The sequence below is a fragment of the Eubalaena glacialis genome, chromosome X (assembly GCF_028564815.1).
Source record: "Eubalaena glacialis isolate mEubGla1 chromosome X, mEubGla1.1.hap2.+ XY, whole genome shotgun sequence".
Taxonomy (NCBI): Eukaryota; Metazoa; Chordata; class Mammalia; order Artiodactyla; family Balaenidae; genus Eubalaena; species Eubalaena glacialis.
Genome location: NC_083736.1, coordinates 18,590,218 through 18,608,657, shown reverse-complemented (window position 1 = coordinate 18,608,657; position 18,440 = coordinate 18,590,218). Strand labels below are relative to the sequence as shown.

Genomic DNA, 18,440 nt, shown 5'->3' with positions numbered 1-18,440 from the left:
CTGTCAAAGGAAAACACAACAGGTCTCATCTGTGTACTTTTAGTACCATCCACTTTAGACTAAAATGAGTTCAGCCTCAGAAAAATCACAGTATGACTCAGTTAAAGAATTGAATTTCAAAAATAAGACAAAAGGTAGTTCAACCATGAGAACGGAGATTGAAGTATGCTCTAAAGAAGACTACATTTACACCTCATAAGCAGGGCCAAATTCCACCTGTACGAAGAAAATGAAAAAACATCTAGGTCACAGATTTAGGTACATCTTGCTTCTTAGATTGCTCTGTAAACTCGTAAGCGCTATATAATATAGATCACGAAAGGGGTTTGGTTGGTGACGTAACTCTTCACCCTTAAAGCTGAAGATAAGCTATATTTTCATATTTTCTCCCATGGCTCCTTCTGCTCACTTGCCTGGTACTTCGTATTTTTAATTTCTTGGCAAACTGAGAAAAATGTTTGGAGCTAGGGACATGAAACTTATTTGCTCTGCAGGTCCGCACTTGATTAGTGCAAATTCACTTTAGTAGGTCACAGTGCATGCTGGCCTCGAGCAGGACAGTTAGTAACACACCACTGCTGGTCTTTGATTCTAACAAGCACGGGAGCCTGCTGACCGGAGCGGTAGCATAGTGAGAGCTCCGGGCGGAGGGCACGCTGTAAGTGTGCTTCTTTCCCATATATAATTTTGACTCTACTGACAGAACACCAAACAGCTTGATTTGAATAAGCAGCCTGGAATACTTACTCCTAATGGCCGACTCAGGGCAGTCATGAACAAGACACTCCTTAACTAGACCTTGAAGATTCTTTTGAAAACACTGATTTTAGAGCTGATATTTCCCAAAGGAGGTGCTCATCAAATTGCACACTCCTAAATATTAGAAACAGTAATGCAGAAAAACCATCATTGGGAAAGCGAACATGTACTCCATTAAGTTTAGAAGCATCTTCCAGGCAAGCATGAAACGTACTGCCCTGTTGAGAATGGTTTAAAGGACACTGAGACATCAAGTGGCAAGATTATAGAAAAATACCCAGAAAGAAATGGGGCCCTGCAAGATAGTGCAAGGCCACCTTTAGTGAAACAGATCCGACTGAAATAACGCGAACTACCCCACGATATCGAACCGCAAAGACAGAATGTGCAATAATACCAAGTTTACCGACACACTTCCTAGGGTGGTTCTGCCTTATCGCAATCATTCCACAAAGAGAGAGCCTGCTGAAAAAGATGGAAAGTATTGAATAACTGCCCACTTGACTCATTTGGGAACCTAAAGGAAAAACCCACCAACTTGGGAGTACATCTGTATGGCTAAAAATACATCCAATCAACAAAACAGCAAAAAACAGACACTAGAAGAAAAAATAATCGAACGCCATCTAACTAGGGATGCTCTGTGGGCTAGTGGAGCCTGAAGGAAGGGTGAGCCCAGGGCTAGGTTTGCCTTTCAGGTCCTAGGGCACGTATTCTCCATTCTAGTCCTCCCTACACAATGCCCAGGAGGAACTGCTAAGTATCTAGCCAGTTGAAAAAGACAGCCTCAAAGACTTGTACCCGTGGCAATGATGGAATGTGTTGTGAACAGGATTCTCTATTTCAGAGGGTTGTGCCTAATTTCAACACAATTTATTTTAAAATGGCAGAGATGAAGTATTTTCCCCAATGCGTTTGTAGAATGCTGAATGAACCTCACATACTTAGTTGTAGCAGTTGTGCAGCACCTGGACAACAGTGGAAAGGAGGTTTCTAATGCATCCTTAGTTAAGTTTTAGGAAACAACTTATACTAATCATCTTAATATTAAAAATATATTATCGTGCTTGCCAGAACTCCTACAGAGGCCTAACATGGTTCCTAGATCTTTCCGCCACAAGACTCTTCTATAATTTCTAATAGACGTGAATGTTGTGAGGGCGTGGCAGGTAATCACCTTTCCTGAACCAACAGTATACCTTTTATAAGGCTCCTCATGGAGATTATGGCTAAAATATACTTTACATGGAAACTGCTTTAACATATGAATTTTATTATAAGCAACTCATATTTTGATAGTAGAAAAGGTCCACTGTATTTTCTTGTCGATTATCTCCAAAGTAACCCTCATTTTAAATGAGCCAAGCTTCAAATTGACATGAGGCTCCTGACCTGCTGGTGACCTGTGAGCTTTGAGTTGTTTTTCCAGTTGTAATGAAGAACTTACACTAATGTATCCTGTAATCAAAGTCTCCATACTGTGTGAAATGGGCCGAAGAATACAGTCTGTTTGTATCCTTTAAAAAGAGAAGTCTAATGCCCTAGTGGGACCAAAGCAGTAACTGTGGTTTCATCAGCACCGGCTTGGGTCATCTGCACTAATTGGCCCATACTTCATTTTGAATAAAGAGATTTCATACTATTTCTTCTATACTATTTTTGGGGGTATTTTATATTCAAGTCTTACAGCCAGAACTAGATTTTCTTTCTAAGTAAAATAACTGAGTCATAGCCTTTCTCTTAAACTAGCCTGGGTTTCTGGACTGGTATATCACATTAGTTATAAACAGAAGCTTGGTACGGCATGTTGGATAAATAACTTGATAACTAGTAAACATATTCTTTTAATGCCAATCAGAGGGTTACTTAATGACTTGTCTCTCTCAAGAGTTGATTCACATAAATTGAGCTTTGCAATCAACATACCAAGAAAGTAAATGGATGCTTTTGGCAAATTGGTTTCTAGAAACAGATTCTGCTATTTGAAGTTGATAGAAATGCTATGTAAAATTTCTTCTTCGAAAAATTCTTTTGGATTTTTCCTTTCAATCTTCTCATGGTGAAAAGGGAAGTTATATATGTATGTATGTGTGAGTGTGTGTATGTGTATTCACTTACTTATTCAACCAAGGTTCTGCTAACACCCTGCTTGAAGCATTTATAGCTTCTTAACCCAAACTCAGGGGGCAACAACTGTGGACCAAAGGGATGATGCATGCAAGTGAAAAGAAAGTGGATAAGAGGAGGAAGAAAAACAAATGAATGCCATCAACCTTAAAAGGCAGACGGGCAAAAAAAAAAAAAATTATTTGCTCTAGCTGTGGGTGTCCTGGGATGTAGGCTTCATTACTCATCTTTTTTTCCCCCAATTTACTCAAGTTCTGAAAGCGGGACACCAAGGGATACCTGACTTCCTATGCAGCAAAACCATTATTTTAAGAAAAAAGGGAAACAGAATTCTATTTTCTTAAAATAAGAAGTTTGAAAAGGTTAGGAATGTGTGTATACAGGCTGAGAATCTCCATCAGCATACTTACTTTTGTCTCCTATGTTTTCCCCTGCTGCCTCCCCTTCCTCCTCCTCCTCCTCCTCCTCTTCCTCCACCTCTGTGGGCTGCACGTCATCCTGCGGGTCACAGGCACTAACCGGCGAGTTCAGACAGCAGTGGTTGAACCCGCTATCTCGAGGCAGAGTAAAACTTCGAGGCTTGCCCCCGTTTCCATTTAACACTTGCATCCTCTCGCTCTCGGCTAAGGGGTACGGCCCATAGTGATCCTGTAGGTGGCACTTCTGAGTTGGAAGGGTGGACTGCCGCCTGTGCTCTGGGGAGATGGCCGCGGAGTCAGAGAAGACGGAATCCTCCAGGGGCAGAGTCTGAAGATAGTGTAACCCTGAGCTCGTCAGGGGCGTCTCGATTAAATCCTGCCAGGAGCGGCGCTGACTGGCTGTCTTGCGAATGGGGGACACCACACTGCTCCCAGTCAGTTCCTGGCGAAACTCCTCATGGGAGGACTGCGACTGAGAGGTCTCTGTCGAGGAGAGCCGGCTGTGTTTCGCTTCCACATAAGGACTGGCACAACTCATCTGTGGAAAGGAGCCTCTGATCAGTCTCCACAGAAATAGCAGACCATGCCTGTCACCAAGGAACACATTTGATTTCCACCATCTCAAAGTTAGGCCCCAGCTGACACTTTAAGAGACTGAAACGTGGATGTATTGAAATACAGCTACGCTGGGCTCTCATGAAAAATGTGACATACTAGTGCAAACTTTTACAACAAAGTATAAGGCAACGCGAGTGCCTATGTAAGAAATATTTAGCAACTAAAAAGAAAAAAAAAATCCTAAGTTTTGAAATCTCTATGCATTCAAAATCCTGAAGAATTGTTGCCAAATTCGTATTTCCAGATTTTATGGAGTCTGGGGATGAGAGCAAGGAGACAGGATTTTGGATGTGAAAACAAGGTGCCTTTAATCGGACACAGGCCCTCCTCTTCTTCATAGGTGAATGTCTGCTCCTAGAGTGTCAAGGATAAGCTTTCTTATAGTCTTGTCAGTTCTGTGGCACTTTCCAGAGAGTTAAAAATATAGGAAGGATGAGATTACACCCTGATGGGAATTAGCATTTGCCTTGAGCATAGCCACTTCAGAGCACATAAACACAAAAGAAAAATGGAATATTCTTCTCCTTGGAATTTAAAGTTTGGGAATATATGTTACAGCACAAAGCACAACCAAGAAAAAGGACAGGCATCAAGTGAATGCTATAAAAGACTTGCAGGCACCCCTACCAGGACAAGCCTTACTCTAGCTCTGGGGGCTAGCAGACCAGCCCAGGCCCCTTCCAGGCAGGAGGAGCCAGATTTGTTAGATGTGATCATTACGATTGAGGCTGAGGTTGTGGCCAGGAAAAGCCCGACTAAGGTGAAAGTACACATTCCCCTCTGGGTAAAGGAGAAGTTAAGTGGCATCTTCTTTGGGCAGCCAGTTTATCTTCCCACATGTTAACCACAATGTGAGTAGTTTCCTTCTTGAAATTCACAAGTTGCTATGATTAAAGAGCGGTTTGGTCAAGCTGCAGTTTCCCTTTCTCCCACGTTTACAAATATTTTAAAGGAACTATTTAGACCCTGATGTTTTAGGGAAAGAGGGAAAATATGATATAAACTATATCTTGTTACTGACTTCATTATTTCATTTGTCTGTTGCACTTGGTACACTGCAGCATCTATTAACGAAATGTGTATGTGGAGAGGAACAATTCTGCATTTCTGTCTACTTTTCTCCTTTTTCCCTTAGGTAAGAGATACTGTCATCAAACATTTCAATTAAAAATGTGACTTCCCTTTTAGTCCTTAGCCAAAAGTATTCATTCATTCATTTCAGAAATATTTATTGAGCACTTAATAAATAAGTACCAGTGCTGTGCCAGGCCATAGGGATGTACAGATGAATAGAACGGGGTCCCTGTTCTCAAAAAGTTCACAGTCCAGTCCAGTGAGCTGTTTGCAGTCCCAAATATTCTGATTTAATATCTCTGGATGAGGCCTGAGCATCTGCATTTCTAAAACATTCCAGAGGTGATTCTCATGCACAGCCAAGGTTGAGAAGTGGCCTAGAATTATATGAACATCTTGCATAGCACCCTTCTTGTTAAAAACCCCCTGGAGTAATACAGAGGTAGAATTAGGTGGCTGCTATTGTCACTTAAATCCAGCTTCCATTTCTTATTTGGAAGACTCAGTCTCAAGATAGGCAGAATTGACTCTTATGGTACTGTGACAATGCAATGTATTGCCTAAAATGGGACAGCATTGAGACTCTTTCGGTAATTCTGATGGGAAATGGGCATAAAACAAACCAGGACAGTTGTAAAGATCAAGGTACAGTCTATACACAGAATAATTTACACAGGTTTAAGAAGTCTTAAGAAGAAGAGCACCACATAAACACATATACATTAAACCAGACCCCATGGCTGCCTGAAAAGCTACATGCCAAAACATGTTCAATACAGATATAATATAAATTTTTACAATTGCTTCTAAAGGACATAGGAATTAACTTTGTTAGTGTAGAATAGATAAGGTCAATTTATATATCTTTTTCTAAGAAAACTTTTTTTTGTTGTTGATATTTTCATGAAGGCTACTCTGACACAAATGGTATGTTTTCTTAATAAAACTGGTAAGATATTTACTAGTGTGGAATCTGTGGTGACTGCTTCTCCTGATTAAATATTCTTTGTATACTTAAAATTTTTTTCCCTTATTGCTTTTAGACTCCCTGTTTTCTTTCCCCCTAAAAACACCAAGGTCTGACATGTAATTAACTACATAATGTTTTTTAACATACAAAGGGGATGTCTCAGGTCAAAGAATCTGATGCTATATTGAGTATATTCCTACTGGCAACTTACGGAGGGAGGCCGTGGGTATGTATCGTAGGGGGGTGGAGGGCTGTCCTGTTTGGGTGTTGATGGAGTATCTGCTTCTTCCTTGTCACTCTCACTCCAGTAATCTGAAAATTCACACACATGGATACATCAACATTCCATTAAAAGTTTCTAGCCATATTTTCAGGAACACACACTACCAGCTAACAAAAGGAAGTTTAAATTCCATTCTGACACCCTGCTCCCCAGCACTCGCTACTCCAGGCCCACCAACTTTTATTTTCAGTTGGGTTTTGAGGAGGAAGGAAGAGTACAATCACCTAATTCCAACCTCCTTTTAAAGCAAGCAATTACACATAGCCACAATTTTAGGTAGGGCAATATGCCTCCAGTGGGGTGCTGGAGCTGACTTGTCACAGCTTGAGAAGGCTGATTATTAAATTTTCAGGAATTTTGCCAACGGTTGATATTGCATTGGGAGTTCAGAATCAGCCATGGTGGGAGTATTTATACCATGGAAACTGGCAAACACTACAAATTAAATTTTGCTCTGTTGTTGTCATCGTCAAAAAAAAGAGAAGGAGTTAAGACAAAGACCCTGCATAAGTCAAATAAGGTTTAGGGTATTTTAGATTCCAGACCAAATTACTTAAAGCTTCAATTAATGAATGATGTCACATGATGCCTCTTAAAGGTGTATCATTTTATCCTAAAGATGAACACTCGAAGAAGAAATACATAGGTTGAAAAAAAAAAAAAAGAAATACATAGGTTGCTGTAGATCTCTACAGGTATAAACAGCTTCAAACATAATGTTCTCAATCCTCTTCTGTGGCTTCAGTTCACTGGTTATCTAACAGTCGCTGTTTCCAGAGTCATGCTGACATGAATCTCTATAACACCATACTCCCACCTCTACTTGGAAACACATGGCAAACCCTGATTCTTGCCAAACGCAAAAGGGCAAATCTGCTGATGTGGGCTGTAAGTTCCAAACTTCTAGAACTACTTAAAAGGGTAGAAAATGTAAGCCTCTAGACAAAGTGACTTGGCAGACCTCAGGCAAGAGGGAAGGGGAAAAACTCTGAGAGATACATTAGTCAAGTAAGTAAAATACAGCACAAAGGCCAATCATCAGAATCTGTTCTACCAATATCTCAACCACCCTGTAACTGCTGGGTTAATTCTTTATGTGATTTACAAGGAAAAACCTAGAAGTATTATCCATACGAATTTCAAATGATAAAAGAAAAGTTATTAAAACAAAAGTTTCCTTATTCTTATGAAAATCTAAATCACAAAAGAACCTTAACTAATATTCAGATGTAGGTGAAAAATCATGGCACATATTTTTACAGGTACCCTTATCCACCCAGGAATTCCCATATTGTAATATTTTTATATATTTTCCTTGTGGTGCTGATTAATAAGTACAGCTAACATTTACTGAGTACTTACTATAATATGCCAAATAGAAAGTAGTAGAACTGCGGTTTGAACTAAGAAATTGCCTTGCTCTAAGCCTCGAAGGGCCAAATCACTGGGACTCTTTGTACGACTTAGCGGGAGAATTTAATGTGACATATATTCATGATCCTTCAAGCCCCCCTCCTCCTGCTGCTCAAAATTCTTCAGCAATAGAGATTATTATATTCAGGCCTCAAAATACAAGGTCTCTGAAAATCCAATTCCTACTTTAATTATTCCCTTTGAGTAAAGGATAAGCAAACACTAGTTAACTTAAATTTGAGATCTGGTTTTTACATTGGATCACACCAGTGATGGGCAGCATACTAAGTCTCCCCCTCAAATATGAATTGATGTAGTTACCCAGAAACGGACCCAGTAAACACTGGCGGGAAAAGCATGAACTGTATACTCGCGCAGATGTAGGTTCAGTGCTTGGCTGTACCAATTACCATTTCTGTGCTCTTGTGATGGTTACTTAATCTCTTTGAGTCTGTTTTGTCATCTGTAAAAGGGGGCTAATAATAACCACCTTTCAGAGTTGTGTGAGTGGGCTACTAAGGTAACATATATTCAAGCGCTTTGCATCTTGAAAGCACTCAATAAATATTAAGATCCCTAATATTGGGTGGATTTGTAGGTAGCATGCCAGGACAGTCTGACCCAGATCACACAGGAGATAAATGCCTAGTGTTCATCTTCTTAGACGTTAGTTTTTTCTTGTAGCAAGTTCCAGCAATGAAAAGTGAATTCGGGAGCTCTGGGGCCTCAGTTGGGTAGTTTTGTGGGAGCTTGAAATACTACTGGGAAATTATTGCTGGAGGTGGAGGTACTAAGCACCCCCTCACCCTGCTCCCAAGCAGTAGGCTTGTGAAGATCACTCTGCTCTTACCCTTCCCACTATTTCCAGAAACTATGGCACCTGTGCTGAGCTCCCCCTTCACCTTTGCACTGAGACCTTGGGTCTCAAGGAGTTAGCACCTCAAGGGGTCCTATGAGCACACTGAGAAGGAGATGATCACCATTTTATCAAGATCCCTATAGCTATCATTACAAGTGACAGATTTAGGAGATTCTCTCTCTCCTCAGCCCCCACCCCCCGCAACCCCCGCTAAATTAGGAAGAATTCTAATCCTTTATTTGATGTAATTCTTGGTTTACTAAAGAAAAAACACCATGAAACCAAAGTTTTCTTGGGTTGCCTAAGAAAAGGCTGAAATACCACTTTGCAAATTAACTTCATTTCACACACTAAGCTGTGTGTCTTTGAGAGAGCAATGCCAGGGAAGAGGCTACACAGAAAATTTAGGCATTTTGGATTTGTGTGGAAAATTACAGGCACACTGCTGCCCAGAGGCTGAAACCAGTCTGATTTTCATTCTAAGAGCAAATTAATTTATTTTTCTTAGCTCTCTATTTAGCACAAAATAAATGGATACTTTTAATGTCTCTTGCAGTGATATTCAATTTTACAAGTAACTAATCATGAATAAACAGTGCCATCAATAGAAGAGGAAAATTTCCACTTTATTTCTCATGTTGATACAAAAGGATAATTTGAAAGAAATTGACTTTTTCATCTAGAACTATCAAAGAAATACAATGTATTTCATTCACTTTTATGTAATTAAAGCTTTACAAAGACCTCGTGTGTGATTGAAAATAATGTGTCATGAATGTCTGATTTGAAGCTGGAAAAATATAGAAAAATGATTAGCAGACAATTAGCTAAATTATGATCTTGGCAGAATTTAGTGTAACCCTGTTTTCTCTAAGTAAAACAATGCATAATGAAAAAGAACCCCATATCCTTTATACTTCTGTAGTTAAAGACAGCAATTCACTAAACTTTTATTTAAGTCAATGAAAGAGTCACTTCCAAGCTGTACTGAGTATTTAAATAGAAACAGTGTTTGGCAGTTATTCCTCTGCATCTTTCTGAAATATTCCCAATTCTCAAAGAGCTATATTTTGTATCAAGTTTAACTTCACTACTGAGAATGGTACTTAGATGTCAAACAATTCTATAGAAGTGTGGAACAGACACATGCATCCAGTAGTTGTCTATATAGAATACGTAAGACCTAATCCTGCATAAGGTAGGAAGTCTAATATGTTTCTGACCTATGTTAGAGTACCTGATGAATGTATACTCTAGGTGGAAATCTAAATTATTTCAGAGATTCTGGTTGTAGAGACCTGAACTGTAACTATTAGCTTCTACCTATGATTGTCTACCACGTTCCAGTAGGCACTAAAATAAATACTCACATGACAGACTATGGCAGCATGAATCCATGGAATGAGTATTTTTTGGAACGTGCATGTGCAATATGACTTACCAGTTCTTTCATCCATAATGAAATTTGGTTATATAATGCCAAGTACAAAGGAAATCCACTAAAATCAAGGCCATGCTCAGCTTCAAAGCAATGTCGAGTGATAAAATACAGAAGCCTGAAAATCCAAGGTTCCTTATTCATGCAAATTGACTTTTTTCAAGATTCATTCTCCTATTGGCACATTGCCCACACTTCTAATTCTTGCATCTTAAAAAACTGAGAAATAAATCTATATGCACTTTTAAAGAACAGTTTTCATGCTTTTTAAAGTAATTTGAAAAGGAAGGCTGGTGTGTGTGTGTGTTTGTGTATTTAGCTCCCTTACTATAATTGTAGGCCTATAAATTAAGTAGAAGTATGAAAGTGGGGAATAAACTTTTAACAATGAAGAAATGTGACAATAACTGGCCTGACACTTCATAGTCCTGGCTGGGATTTGCCTGTGCACAGTGATTTGATAGAGATGGTTTCCATGTTATTTGTGGAAGTACTCATGCTGTTTCCACTTCCAGGAATGTTTTATTTTATGACTTCTCATCCTGCGAGAACCAGTTCAGATAATGAGTTCACATAATTTTTTTTTTTTCCCATTTCCCTCCTAGAAGGAATCTCTCCAGCCTCATTCCCATGGAATTTGGTTTGTACTTTCCCATGTTTCACTTTCCATATTGTACTAAGAGTATCTTTTCTACTAGAATTCAATGTAATTTCAGGCAGGATGGGTGCTTATTTCTCCTTAATACAATTAGAGTGTTAGCTGAAGGCCTTATTCAGAAACACTTTAATATTTAACAAAATATCTTCTCTGCCTCTTCACCGCTAACTTTACATCAGGCTCACTGATTACTTTCTCCAAGTATTTCCTCATTAATCCTGCCTCCTTCTCAGGTTTTTAAAAAAATTTTGCAGCCACTTAGCAATTTTTTAAATCAGTTGCATGTGGTGCAAAAATTAGTACTCATTTACTTTATGTTGCTCTTTACTTTTTCTTAGGCAATTTCAAGTGTGAATTTTTTAGAGTCTCAATAAGATGCTGAATTCCCATTGGCAGTAACCATATTTTGCTCTTTCTTGGAAATCTTCCTGCCCTATCTCCTCACCCTTCACTGCTCTAGTCACCCCCATTCTCTCACCCCATGGCTCTAAGCCAGGGGTTGATAAACTGTGGCCTGCAGGCCAAATGAGGCTCTTTGCCTGTTTTTATACAGCCTGTGGATCAAGAATGGTTTTTACATTTTAAGTGGATAAAAAAAACAAAAGAAAAATATTTTTCAAAATGTGAAAAATGTTATGAAATTCAATCTCAGTGTCCATAAATAAAGCTTTACTGAAGTACAGCCACTTCCCTTCATGTGTGTATAGCAGAGTTGAATAGTTTCAACAGAAACCTTAAGGCCTGCAAAGTCTAAAATATTTACTATTTGGATCTTTACAGAAAGTTTGCTGACCCCTGACCTAAATATTTGCTGAAAGATTGGTTTTGGAATCTGGTTATCTTCTTTACATCTCTCTAACCGTTAGTTCTGAGATGTTTTAAAAAGTTTTCTCCGTGAGGAAACAGTAGGTTTTCAGAATCTTCATGTCAACCAACAGGCTATGTCCACTGGAGACACAACTAGAAATATGTGTATCAATGTGTGGAATCCTTTTAACTTCAGGATGTCTCAAAAGTTTTCAAAGAACTATTTATGCTTCCAAGGGATGTATAGCAAACATTCTTTGGGAAATGTGAAGCTACTTTTATTTTTAAATAAATTTATTTATTTATGGCTGCGTTGGGTCTTCGTTGCTGTGCGCGGGCTTTCTCTAGTTGCGGCGAGCGGGGGTTACTCTTCGTTGCAGTGCACGGGCTTCTCACTGTGGTGGCTTCTCTTGTTGTGGAGCACGGGCTGTAGGCGCGCAGGCTTCAGTAGCTGTGGCTCGAAGGCTCTAGAGCGCAGGCTCAGTAGTTGTGGCGCACGGGCTTAGTTGCTCCGCGGCATGTGGGATCTTCCTGGACCAGGGCTCAAACCCGTGTCCCCTGCATTTGGCAGGCGGATTCTTAACCTCTGTGCCACCAGGGAAGCCCTGAAGCTACTTTTAGAACGGTGACCACAGCTTTTGTTAAGATTTCAACTTTGCATCAGGATACTGTATTTCATAAATGTGAGGTCAATACTAAGGCAAGTTCCATAAGATCACAGAGCTAACACAGTAACAGAACTGAAGAACACAAGCAAATGAGATAATCTATGGAAGAAGGGATCATTCATCTGAGCTCTTTGCATAAAAGAGCACTTAAATGTCTGTGAAACCACTAAGTAGAAAAAACAACTCACCACCAAGGACCTTGACTTGGGTCAATATAAAGGACCAATTCTAGGTTTTTTAATTTATTTTTTTAACATCTTTATTGGAGTATAATTGCTTTACAGTGGTGTGTTAGTTTCTGCTTTATAACAAAGTGAATCAGCTATACATATACATATATCCCCCCATCTCTTCCCTCTTGCATCTCCCTCCCTCCCACCCTAGGCTTTTTAATTTTTAAGATTTTTTTTCCTCCATAGGAAGTAGACTAAAGAAGATGGCAACAAACAGGAATGAGCTCCACATTAGCTGCTCCAAAAATTTGAGTTTATTTCCTGTTTAATTTACTAAACCTTACCCATAAGATGCTATGGTTTGGATTCAAAGTGCACAGAAGAGAAATAACCACAGACTGACATACGCATTTTCTCTCAAGTGATAGCAGTGAATCACTGTATAGGAAAACAGCAAGAAAAATGAAGTGTAACACAATAGTAAAAAAAAAAGTATTTCTTTACCTTGTTCTTGCTTAATCCTCTCTCTTTCTGCATATCCCGCAGTCAGCATATTAATTCTGTTAAGCCACCTGAAAAAACAAATATTAAAATCAGTAACATTGCAACTGAATTTTTTATACTTTATACTTAACTATTTTCTTGGGAATAGTTATTTTAAAATGTATAAGAATTTATGGAATAATCCTAGATAAAGGGTGTGTTTTTTTGCTACTCTTAACACATGGAGTCTTCAATGAGCTATAATTTGCTGTAGTACAGACTGCTCCCACACTAAAGATGCTATTTCACTAGAAAAGTCTTGGGCAAACCTGTTAACATCTGTAACATAAAGGGTTTTGAGATGACCAAAGCCCTATTAATTCTGTTGCTCTAAATGTAAAAGCACTCCAAATATTTTTGTTGTTCTGTTTCTTCAGAACAAATGCTCCTTTAGAGATATTTAAACAATATCAGATATAATTTGTCCTGAGAAGGGAAAAAATTATAGACCTTGCCTGTCAAAATATGTTTTACTATGAAATATTAGTTTTGATGAATCTCCTTTAAGTTTAATGATCCAAAGGGAAACACATCTCAGTAGTAGTATACTTTGGAAATTTGTCTCTAAATACAAGGGTATTAGGTTTTTCCAAAGACAAAACGAGCATATACAATTTTAACCTCTGTTTAGATCTTGAAAATTTATTTCCATGAACAATAGTAATTTAAAAATAAATCTTAGTTCTTTCCTCTTTCAGTAGAGTTGCTATTGCCAATGTAGGGAACTGCCTGAAGCAAAGCACTATTTCAATCTCCGTCTTTTGTCCCACCAGGTCTCTCCCTGTGTTCATTATTCTGGATAACTGTTTACACTGCATCAGATTATCAAATCACAAAATCTTTAAACTAACCTGACAGTTTCCCACTGGTCAATCCTGAGCTATGATCCATATATTTTCCCAAATAAGAAAGTAAGGAAGAATCAACCTTCCAAACTAGCTTGAGTTAAGTTTGGAATCACTAGTAGAGTTAACATCATTAAGTTGTGGAATAATCTGATCGAAACGTTTTTAGGAAAAAACTGTGTTTGAGAAGTTTTTCTCCTAGGAGATTATCTCCCCTGTCAAGTGGAAGATGACTTTCTTTGAAGTGACTCATACATATCATCATTTATGCCAAGTGGTGTTAACTGTGCATCAGATACTTAGAATATCTTGAAAAGGGAGGGAGGAAAGTTGTTTCTCTAATGGACAAAATCACATCCATGGAAATTTAAGCTTTAATTTTAAGAATAAGTCACTTAAAGCACACCTTTATTTTGACAAAGCCTACAATGTAATGATCACCTCAACTATGGGAAGTAAAGAAGGGACTGGAGCAGAAATGAAAAAAAAAATGGATCAAATGAATTCAGTAGCATGATATATATACACGATCCAGAAAATTATAAACTGTAAGTCAAGAAGTTAACTTCATGACAAATAACCTTTTAAAAATGACTCTAATCATTAGTAAAAGGTCAAAATTAAAATCTAGTCTATAGGTCATTTGTAGTAAGAAAGGGGTTGAATTTGTACTACAAGGTGAATCTTAGCACTCTTAGGAAAGACTGGCTTGGTGCTTTTTGGGTGGAAATGATGTTGATACCACTAGAGGAACACTTGTTATTGAATTTTAATTCAGTACTTCATATTTACTACTTTTTAATACATCACTGAAATTTCATTTTATCAGAAGTCTTAAGAGCAGTGAGGTCTTCATGAGATGAATAAGGAAACTAAAAAGAGGCTTCTTAATTTTTCAGCTCAACAACATTTATTAAATGCCTGTTGTATGCTGAACAATGAGCTACGTTTGGGGGGGTCCAAAAATGAATAAGACATAATTTCTGCCTTGGATGAGCTCCAGGATTCCTAAATTCCACAAGACAATTAAAAATTAAACTACTTTTAGGAAGAAAAATTCTGTCCACAATAAAAACTCTTTACAAAGTGTATGCATAAACTTGTATGTATAGACACAAAAGGCTGAATGCTACACAACTGTTGTTGCTGTCTTGGATAAAGTTGTCCTTAGGCCTCAGTTAGAAGATGCTTACCCAAACACTTGCTACAGTTATGGTTTGGTGTTTATATGCTATTATGAACAGCAGATATATATGCATTAATTGAGTTAAGAAATATTAATGTGTGCCAGGTACTGTTCTAGGCACTGAGGATAGAGAGAGAGAGATAAATGAAACAAAGTATCTGTTTTCATGATGCCTGTATCTTCAGTGAGGGAGACAGACAATATTTAAGGATAAGAGGATTAGGCCTGTGGTGAATGTTCCAATGAAGCTGTCAACAGCTGACACAGAATAACGTACTGAGAGGGAAACAAGAGTAAGAACTAGGGAAGAAATGTAAAATAATCACACTAAACAGAAACTGGTGAGTCCTGACAATTATAAGGACATATGTGCTGACATGAAAAGGAATACATAGGCCAAGTGAATTCAGTAAATAAGTCTCAGAATACTTGAGAAACATGATGTTTTGTTTTCTTCCCACAGATTTCACACAGGCTGGCAAAAAAGTTTTTTTTAATGTTTCAATGCTCATTTCTGAGGATGGAACAGATGGATTGGTGGTAGGGTGCTCAAAAGTGTTTTTGCAGATTACCTCACAATCAAACTTAAAGCTACTCAAAAAATAGATGGTGAGATTTTAATATTCTAAGTTATATATATTTGGGTATATGTATATGTATGCGTGTGCATATGTATGTGTATACACACATGCGGATTTTACAGAAGAAAATTAAATCTAAGGATTGCTTTTTCATTCCAGTTACTAGGTCCTGTCAAAACTAGCACTACATTTTAAAAATACATATGATAATACTTTAGAAATTATGAAATAACCAGGTAAGGCATTTATTTATAATTATTATAATACAATTATAATTATTTATAACTATATCATCTTTTGAAGGCTTAGGTACATGCCTTCAAAGGACTACATATAGAATGAACCAACACCCAGATCATCTTGCTGTTATGTAACAATCAGCTTATTAAATAAAGTTGTTGGAGGCTGTCTCTCCCCATCACTAATCCTCTGTGAACATTGCCAGCACTGACTCTCCTCCGTCCTACTGACAAGTAATTTTTAATAAACTTGCCTATTGAAAGTAGACATTAGGAATATGCTTATTCAAAAAATAAAAAGCAAGGCAAAACAATAAAAGTCCACTATACTTAAATTTTAAAAAAAGATTCAGTATTTCAGGACAATTTAATTCTGAAGGTTGTAGTACACCATGGCAAGGCTTACATAAAACAGCACTCTTAAATGTACCATGTGGAGATGACATATTTGATCAGATTTATTTATTTTTTTCTTTGACCCATTGCTTAGAAAAGGCAACAAAAGGAAACATATGGGTTTGGTTTAGCTTCTTCTCTGATATCCTGAACCAGATACATCCACAGGAGTATTAGGGAAGAGTTAGTGACATCATACACTTCTGAGTTATTGCTAACACAGGGTAGAGAATGGAGATCAAGAATGGTTTTATAGTTCATAAAAATGCACTTTTGAACAGGCTATTTTCTAAACCTAAAAAGACCCTGATTAGCAAGTATCACAAATGATTAAATTATGTTAACTCCTGGATGGAAGTAACTGTGTTCTAGTGGATCTATCTTGTAGGAGAGGACATGATTATATATACCACTTATTTTCTGTTTGGTTATGATGTAAATCCTTCATATTTATCCTAAGGGCATTGAGCTCAATTGTGGTAAAATGGATAGTGAGTAACTACAACAGTAGAATTATAAAATAGTTAAAACACAAAATAGAGTACCACCCCTCCCCAACAAGTACATAAACATTTTCATTTTGAGAATAAGCTCTCCAAATTCTGATTGGCTAGTGTGAAATTTCAAGAATGGTAACATGCAAATCAAGAGAAGATTATGGAAACCAAATACAAGGCTCAGTTCACAGAACTAGAACAAATAATCCTAAATTTATATGGAACCATAAAAGACCCAGAATTGCCAAAGCATTCCTGAGGAAAAAGAACAAAGCTGGAGGCATAACACTCCCAGACTTCAGACAATACTACAAAGCGACAGTAATCAAAACAGCATGGTATAGGCACAAAAACAGACATATGGATCAATGGAACAGAATAGAGAGTCCAGAAATAAACCCACACACCTATGCTCAATTAATCTTTGACAAAGGAGGCAAGAATACATAATGGAGAAAAGACAGTCTCTTCACCAAGTGGTGTTGGGAAAGCTGGACAGCTGCATGTAAATCAATGAAGTTAGAACACTCCCTCACACCTTACACAAAAATAAACTCAAAATGTCTTAAAGACTTAAATATAATATGACAGCATAAAACTCCTAGAAGAGAGCATAGGCAAAACATTATCTGACATAAATCCCAGCAATGTTTTCTTAGGTCAGTCTCCTAAGGCAATAGAAATAAAAGCAAAAATAAACAAATGGGACCTAATCAAACTTATAAGCTTTTGCACAGCAAAGGAAACCATAAACAAAACAAAATGACAACCTAAGGAATGGCAGAAAATATTTGCAAATGATGTGACTGACAAAGGGCTTAATTTCCAAAATATACAAACAGCTCATACAACTCAGTAACAACAACAAAAAAACCACAACCTAGTCAAAAAATAGGCAGAAGACCTAAGTAGACATTTCTCCATAGAAGACATACAGATGGCCAATAGGTACATGAAAAGATGCTCAACATCGCTAATTATTAGAGAAATGCAAATCAAAACTACAATGAGGTATCACCTCACAGCAGTAGGAATGGCCATCATCAAAACACCTACAAGCAATAAATGCTGGAGAGGGTGTGGAGAAAAGGGAACCCTCCTACACTGTTGGTGGAAATGCAGATTGGTGCAGCCACAATAGAAAACAGTATGGAAGTTCCTTAAGAAACTAAAAATAGAGCTACCATATGATCCAGAAATCCCATTCCTGGGAATATATCTGGAGAAAACCATAATTCGAAAAGATACATGCACCCCAATGTTCACAGCAGCACTACTTACAATAGCCAAGACATGGAAGCAACCTAAATGTCCATCAACAGATGAATGGATAAAAAAGATGTGGTATATATATACAATGGAATATTACTCAGTAATAAAAAACAATGAAATAATGCCATTTGCAGCAACTTGGATGGACCTAGAGATTACCATACTAAGTGAAGTAAGTCAGACAGAGAAAGACAAATACCATATGATATCACTTATATGTGGAATCCAAAATATGATACAAATGTGCTTGTTTATAAAACAGAAACAGACTCACAGACATAGAAAACAAACTTATGGTTACCAAAGGGGAAGGGGGGGACAGATAAACCAGGAGTTTGGGATTAGCAGATACACACTACTATATATAAAATAGATAAACAACAAGGACCTACTCTATAGCATAGGGAACTGTATTCAATATCTTGTAATAAACCATAATGGAAAAGAAAAGAAAAGAAAATATATAAAACAATCACTTTGCTGTACACCAGAAACTAACACAACATTGTTAATCAATTATATTTCAATAAAAGAAAGGCTCAGTTCTCCTATTAATTATAAAAGATTTTATTAAGTTTTCTCAACACCTTTCTTTGCCCTCTCCTTGTATTCATA

General features: G+C 37.7%; 1 protein-coding gene across 4 annotated transcripts in view; it reads right to left on the bottom strand.

Annotated features, from left to right (window-relative positions):
• CNKSR2 (connector enhancer of kinase suppressor of Ras 2) overlaps positions 1–18,440 on the bottom strand; it is a 258,137-nt gene that overhangs the window by 36,258 nt on the left and 203,439 nt on the right. For all 4 annotated transcript variants that reach the window (XM_061177887.1, XM_061177888.1, XM_061177889.1 and 1 more), the window contains 3 exons: positions 12,771–12,838; positions 6,179–6,279; positions 3,297–3,843 (listed from right to left, as the gene is read on the bottom strand). In XM_061177887.1, coding sequence (XP_061033870.1) covers positions 3,297–3,843; positions 6,179–6,279; positions 12,771–12,838 — 716 coding nt within the window. The remainder of the gene's footprint in view (positions 1–3,296; positions 3,844–6,178; positions 6,280–12,770; positions 12,839–18,440) is intronic.